The 12,223-nt window shown below is 42.8% G+C and overlaps 1 protein-coding gene across 6 annotated transcripts in view; it reads right to left on the bottom strand.

Annotated features, from left to right (window-relative positions):
- Positions 1-12,223, bottom strand: part of LOC118384575 (histone deacetylase 5-like) — a 90,867-nt gene that overhangs the window by 56,982 nt on the left and 21,662 nt on the right. For 3 of the 6 annotated variants that reach the window (XM_052518835.1, XM_035771210.2, XM_052518837.1), the window contains exon 1: positions 6,727-7,848. The exons of 1 other annotated variant lie outside the window; for it this stretch is intronic. In XM_052518835.1, the coding sequence (XP_052374795.1) occupies positions 6,727-6,877 (151 nt within the window). In that variant the 5' untranslated portion in view covers positions 6,878-7,848. Of the gene's footprint in view, positions 1-6,726; positions 7,849-12,223 lie in introns of those variants that run through there. 2 more of the 6 variants (XM_052518834.1, XM_052518836.1) reach the window with 1 other exon arrangement.

Here is a 12,223-nt window from a genome sequence, read left to right as displayed (position 1 = left end):
TTGTTTCAGAAAGGGGTTGTGGGTGTAAACGGGACTATCAAACATTCCATCTCAATAAGGATCTGGACCACATGAAAGGCCCTAGTGATTCCTGGTTGGATCACAGTTCTGACGCATACGTCTGCACTTGACTCTTTATAATTACAGGTCCCTGTTGCAGTGAGGGTTGTGGGTAGCCCCCAGCAGCTGGCTGCAGTGCGTAGCCTCGCACTAGCATATACCCCGCTCTAAGAAAAACATCTGCAAACTCCAAACCCGTTTTGATGTAGCAACTGGCCCAGAGCCTAAGAACATGCAGGGCTTTAAAATGACTATCTGTATAGCTGGACTGCAACAGTCATGACACAGTTGGCAAGAACTGAACTCAAGTTTCAATACCAGCCTATTGCCTTCTCAGCCTGATTAATTGACAGTTTTTTAAAGATGCAAATTGTACACGGTTGTAAAATGTTCATCATGTGATTACTGTGATCACTTCGTGACGCATGGGCCAAAGGAGGACCAGGGCAGTGAACAAGGTAGTGACTAGTGACTGAGGCATAACTGTGACAAAGCACCTTGTGCCACTAAACCAATTGGTTAAAAGGCATGACTGTGAAAGTGTGTTGTGTCCTAGCAACCTTGTTCTAGACCCCATATAAGCCACATCAATCCATTGTTGACATCACCGCAGCATCATTCAAAGAAACTGGAACAAATCAATGTTCTACCTCATCCAGTGAGCATAGACATCTGACCACTGTACAGATGTACAAGGCAAAGTGGAGGGTGGTGAAAGCCAGCTGCAGGTAGATATCATAATGGCAGATATCATAATGAAGTCACAGGCTGGTCACTGAATGTCATGTTCAAGTGAAATGACCAGGATGGAGAAACAGATTCATGTTTGCATACCAGTGATTTCACATGGTGTGTTACAACGATATAGCCTAGTGATGAGACCTCCAAGCCAATATCAGCTACATCAGATATCCAAGTGTATGCTGCTCCCAAGTCTAGCCACTTAGTCTAGCAAGATGGAGCTGATCGTGGATTACAGGAAAAGGAGGACCGAACAGGCCCACATTAACAGGGCTGTCGTGGAACAGGGCTGTCGTGGAACGGGTCGAGAGTTAAGTTCCTTGGTGTCCACATCACCAATGAACGATCATGGTCCAAACTAGAGGTCGACTGATTAATCGGAATGGCCGATTTCAAGTTTTCATAACAATCGGAAATCAGTATTTTTGGGCACCGATTATTTAAATATACACACACACACACACACACACACACCTTTATTTAACTAGGCAAGTCAATTAAGAACACATTCTTATTTTCAAGGACGGCCTAGGAACGGTGGGTTAACTGCCTCGTTCAGGGGCAGAACGACAGATTTTCACCTTGTCAGCTCGGGGGATCCAGTCTTGCAACCCTACAGTTAACTAGTCCAACGCAATAACGACCTGCCTCGCTCTCGTTGCACTCCACAAGGAGACTGCCTGTTACGCGAATGCAGTAAGCCAAGGTAAGTTGCTAGCTAGCATTAAACTTATCTTATAAAAAAACAATCATAATCACTAGTTAACTACACATGGTTGATGAGATTACTAGATATTATCTAGCGTGTCCTGCGTTGCGTATAATCTGACTGAGCATACAAACATCTAAGTATCTGACTGAGCGGTACGGTGATAGGCAGAAGCAGGCACGTAAACATGAATTCAAACAGCACTTTCGTGCGTTTTGCCAGCAGCTCTTCGTTGTGCGTCAAGCATTGCGCTGTTTATGACTTCAAGCCTATCAACCCGAGTGAAATGGCTAGCTAGTTAGCGCGTGCTAATAGCGTTTCAAACATCACTCGCTCTGAGCCCTCAAGTAGTTGTTCCCCTTGCTCTGCATGGATAACGCTGCTTCGAGGGTGGCTGTTGTCGTAGTGTTCCTGGTTCGAGCGAGGAGAGGGACGGAAGCTATACTGTTACACTGGCAATACTAAAGTGCCTATAAGAACATCTACTAGTCAAAGGTTAATGAAATACAAAATGGTATAGAGAAATAGTCCTATCATTCCTATAATAACTACAACCTAAAACTTTTACCTGGGAATATTGAAGACTCATGTTAAAAGAAACCACCAGCTTTCATATGTTCTGAACAAGGAACTGAAACGTTAGCTTTCTTACATAGCACATGTTGCACTTTTACTTTCTTCACCAACACTTTTGTTTATGCATTATTTAAACCAAATTGAACATGTTTCAATATTGACTTGAGGCTAAATTGATTTTATCGATGTATTATATTAAGTTAAAATAAGTGTTCATTCAGTATTGTTGTAATTGTCATTGTTACAAAAAAAAACTATACTAGGCAAGTTCTCTCTGCTACCGCACGAAAAGCGGTACTGGAGCACCAAGTCTAGGTCCAAAAGGCCCCTTAACAGCTTCTACCCCCAAGCCATAAGACTGCTGAACAATTAATCAAAAATGGCCACCCGGACTATTTACATTGAACCCCCCTTCGTTTTTACACTGCTGCCACTCGCTGCATATTATCTACATGTACAAATTACCTCGACTAACCTGTACCCCCGGACATTGACTGAGTACCGATAACGAGGCTATATACAGGGGGTATTGTTATGTAATTTTAGATTTTTTTACATTTATTCAGTAAATATTTGAACTCTTTCTTGAACGGCATCGTTGGCTAAGGGCTTGTAAGTAAGCACGCATTTCACAGCATTCAGCACGTGACAAATACAATTTGAAGAGTTATTGTGCTGAAGAATGTGCCGTTTACAGTTAAATCACTTGAAAATCAGCTTGAAATACAGTAAAAATTTAGTAAGTCTGAACATCTCTTAAATTTACTTCTAACAATGAAATGTCTGATGCTGATTCTTAAAATACAGGACATCTAGCCTAGTTTGTGTGCATAAACATGTCGACAACTCAGTGAGTAATATAATTACAGGAGGATTTTTAGGAGACCAAGCCAGTGACAAATCAATCTAGTTTATTTAGCTCACCTATCACCTAGCTTTAATTGCCACCCTACTAAGGAGTTCACTCATCGTTGATTTTTTCTTTGAAGAATGTCAGTGTGATTTGTCTGAAACAGAATGGCAGGTTTGACAGGGTCAGGTATCTGGTTGCTGCAAATTCATTCAGTCACCCATTCAGTTGCAAATCTGTAATCCATCTAATCCCAAATGATTCCCTCTGCTCTGCAGCAGTAAGTGCTGCTTTTCCATTATCTAAATCAAGGTTTGATTAATACAAAATATTGCCAGGCCTCCCAAGTGGCGCAGCGGTCTTAGGCACTGCATCGCAGAGTTGTGTCGTCAATACAGCCTGGGGTTCATTCCCAGGCTGTGTCACAACCGGACGTGACCGGGAGTCCCGTAGGGCGGCGCATAATTGGCCCAGCGTCGTCCAGGTAAGGGGACAGTTTGGCCAGGCGGGATTAACTTGACTCCTCTATTTCAAGCGACTCCTAGCAGGCCGGGCACTTGCAAGCTGGCTTCTGGGTTAAGCAAGCAGGTGTTAAGAAGTGCGGCTTGGCGGGTCATGTTTTGGAGGATGCAAGACTCGACCTTCGCCTCTCCCGAGCCCGTTAGGGAGTTGCAGCTAGAAGATCGTGATCACGAGAAAAAGACAAAAACAAATATTGCCATATGCAGGAAGAGTCAACAGCACAGGTTGTGTGTCAGTCGCACACAAAGCATTCCCTGTAAACTAGAACGCCCACTTAAAATCAGACCGAGACATCTGTTGTCCACAGTGATAGTTAAACCAACACACACGCCACCTGATGAGACACTTTCTCCAGTGACAAAACAACTTACTGCATGCAACTTACACACACTAACAAATACGCCGGGCACAGAAACAAAGGAAAGCCATTAAAAGGTATAGGGTAGACAGTCGTACGCCTGCTACTTATATAACCACAGTTTACATCATGGAGTAAATGGCAGATTAATCTCAATACGTCAGGGCATAATGGAAGGAGCAAGGGCATAGATTCACCTCTAGCCGATTAGAATGGTCAGCACCAGTTATGGAGCCCAATAGCCTTCAAGTCACTGATATGAGGTTGGATTATAATACACAACCGTTCAAAAGTTTGGGGCCACTTGGAAAACAAGGACATTTTTATTTTCCATTTTGCGGGTACTATATAATGAAGCTGCCAGTTGAGGAATTGTTTGGCGCTTGTTTCTCTAACTTGACACACTAATGCACTTGTCCTCTTGCTCAGTTGTGCACTGGGGCCTCCCACTCTTTCTATTCAGGTTAGAGTCAGTTTGCTCTGTTCTGTGAAGAGAGTTGTACAGGGTGTTGTACGAGATCTTCAATTTCTTGGCAATTTCTCGCGTTGAATAGCCTTCATTTCTCAGAACAAGAATAGACTGACGCGTTTCAGAAAAAAGTTTTGTTTCTGGCCATTTTGAGCCTGTAATCGAACCCACAAATGCTGATGCTCCAGATACTCAACTAGTCTAAAGAAGGACAGTTTTATTACTTCTTTAATCAGTAGAACAGTTTTCAGCTGTGCTAACAATTGCAAAAGGGTTTTCTAATGATCAATTAGCCCTTTAAAATGATAAACTTAGATTAGCTAACACAACGTGCCATTGGAATACAGGAGTGATGGTTGCTGATAATGGGCCTCTGTACGCCTACGTAGATATCCCATTAAATTTAATTCAGCCGTTTCCAGCTACAACAGTAATTTACAACATTAACAAAGTCTACACTGTATTTCTGATCAATTTCATGTTATTTTAATGGGCTTTTTTTGTGCTTTTCTTCAAAAACAAGGACATTTCTAAGTGATCCCCAAACTTTTGAACGGTATGCACCAATTTGTAAGTCGCTCTGGATAAGAGCGTCTGCTAAATGACTTAAATGTAAATGTAAAATGTAGTGTGTGTCTGGAGAAACAGTAACATTTGCAAAGCCCATATCAGATGGACCAAACCACTGATATCGTGTGAGGTTGGATCATCATAAAACCTGTCTGGACTGAGCAACGGTAACACTGCTAAAACAGGTGCAGCCAGGAAGCTTCCGGTGGAGGGTAACCATTGTTGCCGCAGGTCAGGTCCCCCTCACGTTATGATCCTGGTTGAGCCGATCAAAGGACCTGGCATTCCTTCTATTTCCTGTGGTCTTAGTGGTGGAGCTTTTTATAAACATGTTAAGTGTTAAGGCCTTGTCTACTCCGTCTGTGGGCAACAAAGATCTCCATTCACAGGGTCTAGTTTTTGTAACAGGCTGGTGTTAACAAGCCTGAACAAAACACCCTCAATAGCACCTCACAGTTCAAGGGAAATTCTACTAAAGTTACTAAAACTTTTCACAGGTTTAAAGTACAAGGTGTCAAGACAGTCTGGGAGCAGAAAATCCTTGGTGTCTTTTGTAAACTAACTCACTACTATTTCCCCCCTTACTAGCGCCGACTTTGCTGATAGCTACTCTGAGGAAAAATGTACTGTATGATATGTGGTTGTCCAATCTAGTCATCTTAAAATGAATACAGTGAGCTAAATTACTAAAATGGAAAATGTACCCCCCAAATTGTTGACCTACTAAATATCAAATCCTGAAATACTTTGTAGCTGTAAAGTAGGGAGCACATCTGGATGTGTAGTTTAACTTGAGCATAGTCCTTGACATGATAGAACATGTACAGTGCCTTGCGAAAGTATTCGCCCCCCTTGAACTTTGCGACCTTTTGCCACATTTCAGGCTTCAAACATAAAGATATAAAACTGTATTTTTTTGTGAAGAATCAACAACAAGTGGGACACAATCACAAAGTGGATATTTCAAACTTTTTTAACAAATCCAAAACTGAAAAATTGGGCGTGCAAAATTATTCAGCCCCTTTACTTTCAGTGCAGCAAACTCTCTCCAGAAGTTCAGTGAGGATCTCTGAATGATCCAATGTTGACCTAAATGACTAATGATAAATACAATCCACCTGTGTGTAATCAAGTCTCCGTATAAATGCACCTGCACTGTGATAGTCTCAGAGGGGGCCGAATACTTTCGCAAGGCACTGTATGCTCATTGTTGTAATAGGAAACACCTTATTTAAAGAAACAGCTTTTGCCTAGCCTATTATCTACCCATCCATCTAGGACCCATTTTAAATGAACACACAAAACCAGGTAAAATCCCCAAAAAGGTCCTGTCCCAGATTCTTTAAAACATGATTAAATCACCATTACCAAATCAAAATGTCAGCACTATCCTGTCATGTTTTTCACAAATTAACCGTACCAAGGTCAGTGCCAATGGGACAATTCATGAAGGTTAGAAAACCAAAGGAAATGCGCACATCCACTTATTTGAACAGGTGTCGGGTAAACAAGGGGAGCATATGCAAGAGAAAGAGAACCACCCACATGCTGCTCTATAGCCGTTCTGCTCTGTTGATTTAAGCACGGGTGAGCAGTAAATCCATCCCCCGTCCTCTCAGCGCACACTAGGACATAGAAGCTGTAGAAGACAGAGTCGAAAACTTGAGTGGCCGTAGTCAGTTTCTATGCATTCCTTTTAAAAGTCCTTCCCTCAAAAGCAGCTTCAACAATAACATGGGGTGACAGACAAAAACACTACACCTCTAGTCACAACAGTCCTAAAAAAAAAAAAGACATCCTCTCAGGTGCTCAGAGATGCACCCACCCTTCCCCCTGCCCTCAACAACCCCCCCCCCCCATGTATGACTCACCAGCACTGGGCATGGCCGACACTTGGGACAGGGGCAGCAGCTCCAGAGGTTGCTCCCTGCTGGACACTGCGTCTGAGGAGAAGCAGGACTCGGTCTCATAGATGGTCTGCAACATTGCGCACAGCCCCGGCACAGTGGGCCTTAAAAGCATGCCAGTGCAAGGGTGTCCTTCCAATACATATGGGGAAACAAAAGAAACACTATCCAGGCAAGTTTCAGATGCAGAAAATGAGAGAAAAGCTTGGACTAGATGAGAAGGTGAACACTGCAAAATTCCTCTTAGATCTTTAAAGAAAACTCCAGAATTCCTCTTCTAGAGATGAAACAACTGATGAAGGAGAGAGATCCTTGAGGTTCCATGGCTCAAACAGAACTGTGTCTCCAGGTGAACAGAGAGATGTTCCAAGCACAGGCTACAGAAGAAACAAAACAAGTAGTTTGGCCAGAGGCGAGAAGACCAGCAATGAACCACTCAGGAGGAGCAAAGTTAAAATACACACCGCCCTCTGAGTTACGTAGCCTTCTCAAAACACCACGTATGAAAAACTGTCAATCTGGGGAAAATAAATAGCAGGCAAAAAAAAGGCTGTGTGAATCTGGTCCAAAAAGCACCAGTCGTCTGTTTGGAAAGCAGAGTAGACATGGACACCGTCAGCTCAAGAGTCTGGCTGTCACTGCGTCGGCGAAGATCTGAGAGCGCCACATGAGAGATCAGCGAATGGCGAGAGGAGAGTGAGAAGGAGGAGCGAGATAGAGAAGAGGGGGGAGAGGGAGAGAGAGAAGCTGAAAATAGATCACTAGGAGGTTGTGCAGACTGCTCGGGAGGTAGACTTTTGTTGACGGCATTGAATGTTAGCCTCCTAGTCTCTCCTACTGCAGCGTGTCCTCCTCCTTGTGCTCTTCACAAATGCAGCGCTGCTGCACTCTGCATCTGCCACAGAGGAGAAAGCAGTCAGAACCACCCATCACCTCAACCAGTGGTAGACAAATTGAAACCTGCAGCGTATTTCCAAAAAGGGGTTGTCCCCTAGCCTAAATCTCCTTTTATTTTTTCCCCTGTTTGTTTATTTTTCCGGTAACTTCTACCCAACCTCCCCTGCTGTGTTGCGGAGCACAGCGGTAGAAGAGGAGCGCTACTGATTTTACAAACAGACTGGGCTGCTCAGGGCGGCTGGAAATAGCTGCAGAGTGGCAGAGGGGCGGGGCTAGGGCTATAAATAGAGACGAGAGCTGAGGGTGTTTGAGAAGGCAGGGAGGGAGAGGAGGGGACCTTGTTCATTCAAAAAGCACTGAGCCAATCGAGCGCCGTTCCCAGTGCTGGGGGGGGGGAATACAGTGCCACCATTGGAACCTTGAAGTGCAAGGACTGACAAGCAAAATGGCTAATGTAGGGAGACAAAGTCGGTTAAACACTCACATCCTGCAAATGATCGGAAAAGCTTTGCTAGAACCAAATGCTTTTGCACATTAGGAGTAAATCAATTTATTAAATCGAGCCTAACTGCGTCAACAGCTCGTTGCAACTTAACATTTTTAAATCGTACCAACAATGTGTAGAATCAAAGCAAACATTGTAACCTACATATAAACAATACTGCCAAATGATTGAGAATAAAATACCCGCAATTGATAACACACTTCTTACATAATATTGTCTGACTCCACCAAGGGCAGCAGCTGGGCTAATAAACAACTGTTAATGGCCTGCTGTGTTCAGACTGGAGAGTGAAACAATGGATGACATTGCACCAGGAATCCCAAGTCAGCCATTGCTGGCTATGTTAGCCACTTTATTCTCAGATGGTCACAGTGCCATTTTAAACTCAAAATGGTTATGAGGGACTTGGCCGGGGACCCATCAAAGAGGGGGTTTCTCCAGTCCCCACTGGACCACAGCAGATGTGATAGGACTTTCCATCTGTTCCAACTGAAATGCTCCCTATTAATATGTGTAGCCAAAGTGTGTGTGTGTTAAATCTCCTTCACTATAGTGATTAGAGGTTGACCGAGTAATCGGAATGGCCGATTACAAGTTCATAACAATCGGAAATCTGTGTTTTTGGGCGCCGATTTGCCGATTATTATTATTTTTTCACACCTTTATTTAACTCGGCATGTCAGTTAAGAACACATTCTTATTTTCAATGACGGCCTAGGAACGGTGGGTTAACTGCCTCGTTCAGGGGCAGAACGACAGCTTTTCACCTTGTCAGCTCGGGGGATCCAATCTTGCAACCCTACAGTTAACTAGTCCAACGCAATAACGACCTGCCTCTCGTTGCACTCCACAAGGAGTTACACGAATGCAGTAAACCAAGGTAAGTTGCTAGCTAGCATTAAACGTATCTTATAAAAAACAATCATAATCACTAGTCAACTACACATGGTTGATGATATTACAAGATATTATCTAGCGTGTCCTGCGTTGCAGCATATGATCTGACTGAGCATACAAGTATCTGACTGAGCGGTGGTAGGCAGAAGCGTAAACATTCATTCAGAAAGCACTTTCGTGCGTTTTGCCAGCAGCTCTTCATTGTGCATCAAGCATTGCGCTGTTTATGACTTTATGGCTCTGACCACAAGCCTTGTTGAAATGCATTGCAAACACAGATTCAAAACGAAAGTCAGTCTTACTTAGAAGTCAAGAGAAAGTTACAGTTGCTGCTTGGAATATTGACAAGAGCCAAGTGCATTTTTTGAACTTCTGCCACTGGGCTGCCCCATTGGGCAACCAGCTCCGACCAACTGTGGCTCTCTAAGATGTGAATAGACTGGATGCGCCACCTGCCACCCCAAACTACCATGACTACAATTAGCAGTTTGTGAGAATTCTAAGCCCACCTGACAAAAGGAGTAGGGTCCAGCAAAAAAGGAGTAGGGTCCAGCTAGATATCTCAGCATTGGAGAAAAGAGTAGAGCAGCAGTCTTGTGCATTGCCAAAACTCTCATCCAACCCCTTCTCCTGCCATGACTCTCCACTCACCCCCCATTATTTATAGGTGGATGTATCTTTCTGGCTTCCTGATGTACATTGGGTTATATTAGCTTGAGGCAAATGGAGGAGTGGGGAGAGGCCGCAACATTTTCTTCTGTAAATGTTTTGGGCATAGGATGAACTTGCGCAGTTAATGTCAAGGTCTTTGCCGGCTAACTTTGTTTGACAGAGGCCCTCTGTTTGGCGTAAGCTGGGCTTGACCCAATTAAGAGCCAACCAATCCAAATAGACAACCCTCACCTGCAAGAAACCTGGAGGGAGGCAAAACACACTGAACAAACTGAGGTTTTGTAAATCTTGGGCTGTGGATCAAGCTGGGCTCTAACTGAGGAGATTCATCTCAAGACTGCTTTCCTCTGCAGTCTTAAAAGGCCAGGGCTATTCTACTGGCGGTCCAGATACGGCCCATTTATTAATTTAGCCCCGTGATACATTTTGAACATTTAATTTTTTTAAAACAGAATAAAAATCCCAGCCAAAATACAGACATTCAGTGCCAAAATGACAAGTACTATGGTGGATGTCTATAGTGTAGTTTCTAGTGTCTATTTTTTGTTCATACGAATTTGGCTCTAGCATTTGAACAGTTTAAACTAAAAAATATTATGACCCTACTCCTGAAGTATATGACTCAAGAACACATGTGCCTTCCGTTTCCCTCTGAGACTCACAAGTACTCGTTAGAAGGGAGTGTGAGGGGGGAAAAAATAAAACACCAAAGACTACTTCCTTCAGAATGGAATTTGTCATTACCTGATGACATATGTTTGTGTTATTTATTGAAATGTTAAGTTTTCAGATTTTAAAATTACAATCTTAACTTCTTCAGGATCGGTGTCCCTTCCACAGGACGGTTGAGCTAACATGTACTAAATCGCATTAGCCGGAGGTTGTAAGTAACAAGAACATTTCCCAGGACATAGACGTATCTGATATTGTCAGAAAGCATAGATTAACAAAAATGTAACGGCACAGTCAAATTTACAGTAACTATTAGTAAAGTAATACCATACTATTGTTTGAGGAGTGCACAGTTTTGAACATGAAAAGTTAAACAAATTAGGCATATTTGGGCAGTCTTGACAATTTTGAACAGAAATGCAATGATTAATTTGATCAGTCTAAAGCTTCGCACATACACTGCCGCCATCTACCTGGCCAAAATCGAAATTGCATTGGGCTGGAATAATACATTACGGCATTTTAAAGATGTTACAAAAAAATAAATAATAATAAATAAAAGGGTTGGTTTTTCCTGGTATACGCTTTTTTTGCGTTATATTCTCCTACATTCTTTCCACAAACGTCAAAGTGTTTCCTTTCAAATGATACCAAGAATATGCCTATCATTGTGAGGGCCTGAGTTACAAGCAGTTAGATTTAAGTTTGTAATTTTAGATGGAAATTAAAACACCTATATTTTTAAAGTGGCGGATCCTTTTAGTGGTTAAAATAGCTGCGCCTTTCTCTTTTCAATGAGAAAAATGTTTTGGTTGCACCTCAACTTACGTCGGTCGAGTGCCCTCCACTTCTTCCCCAATTTGTTTTTGCAACATTTAATTTTAAGAAAAGTGCTTTATTGTTGTGCGCGCATTGCTTTTTTTTGTAATACAGGTCTTCCGAAGAATAGTCGCATGTGGAGAATGTCTGGCCCGCCTGCAATTCTCTTTTATTTTATTTTGTTACACATCTGGCCCTCGTACGAATATAGTTAAATAGCCCTGGGCTAGACTGTATCAACAACTCCTCAACAGTGCGAAAGACAAATGGTCATGTTCTGGAGCTTATTCAACCTGAATCTGGGAAGGTTCTAGGGATTACTCAAGACTGTAAAGGACAACTTCTGGTCTTGAATTCACAGATCTCTATATGAGAGCGCTATATATCTCACACACACACACACACACACACACACACCCAAAGCTAAAGACCAGTGGAAACCTCCTGCATGTCAATATCAAAATTAAAGCGAAGCAGCAGAGAGACACTGAAATATAGTCATGCAAGCCGTAACAAAAAACACAGAGAGGACAACCTAAATCAAATAATTTTACAACACGCGAGACGACCGACTGTGAGCAAATGCAGGAAAGGCCTCCAATGAGTCAGTTCCATGAAAATCCTTTACGAGACGTTCCCATTCACACTTCCTCAGTGGGTGAGTTTACTGTGAGAGAGGTGCATCATAACTGCCCCGCTGAGGACCGGGCCCTGACCCAACACAGATGTCAGTTCTGCATTTGCGCACTCCGTCACCACCAGTGTCAGAACTGAGGTGAACGTCAAATGTGCTCTATGGCGGAGCGGCACTCCCCTATGAATATAAATGGTTGTTTTTACTAATTAACGGTTACATAGTGTAATATAATCTAACAGATAACTGCAAGAAACAGATGATGAATTTGTAATTTCCCAATTTGGTCAAAAATGATTCTTTGCCCACATAACCAATAGGGCTGGGAATTGCCAGGGACCTTTCGATAAGATATTATCGAATTG

This window comes from Oncorhynchus keta, chromosome 5 (assembly GCF_023373465.1).
Source record: "Oncorhynchus keta strain PuntledgeMale-10-30-2019 chromosome 5, Oket_V2, whole genome shotgun sequence".
In the NCBI taxonomy this organism is placed as follows: Eukaryota; Metazoa; Chordata; class Actinopteri; order Salmoniformes; family Salmonidae; genus Oncorhynchus; species Oncorhynchus keta.
The sequence above is the reverse complement of the archived record's forward strand: the minus strand, read 5'-3'. Positions and strand labels throughout refer to the sequence as shown.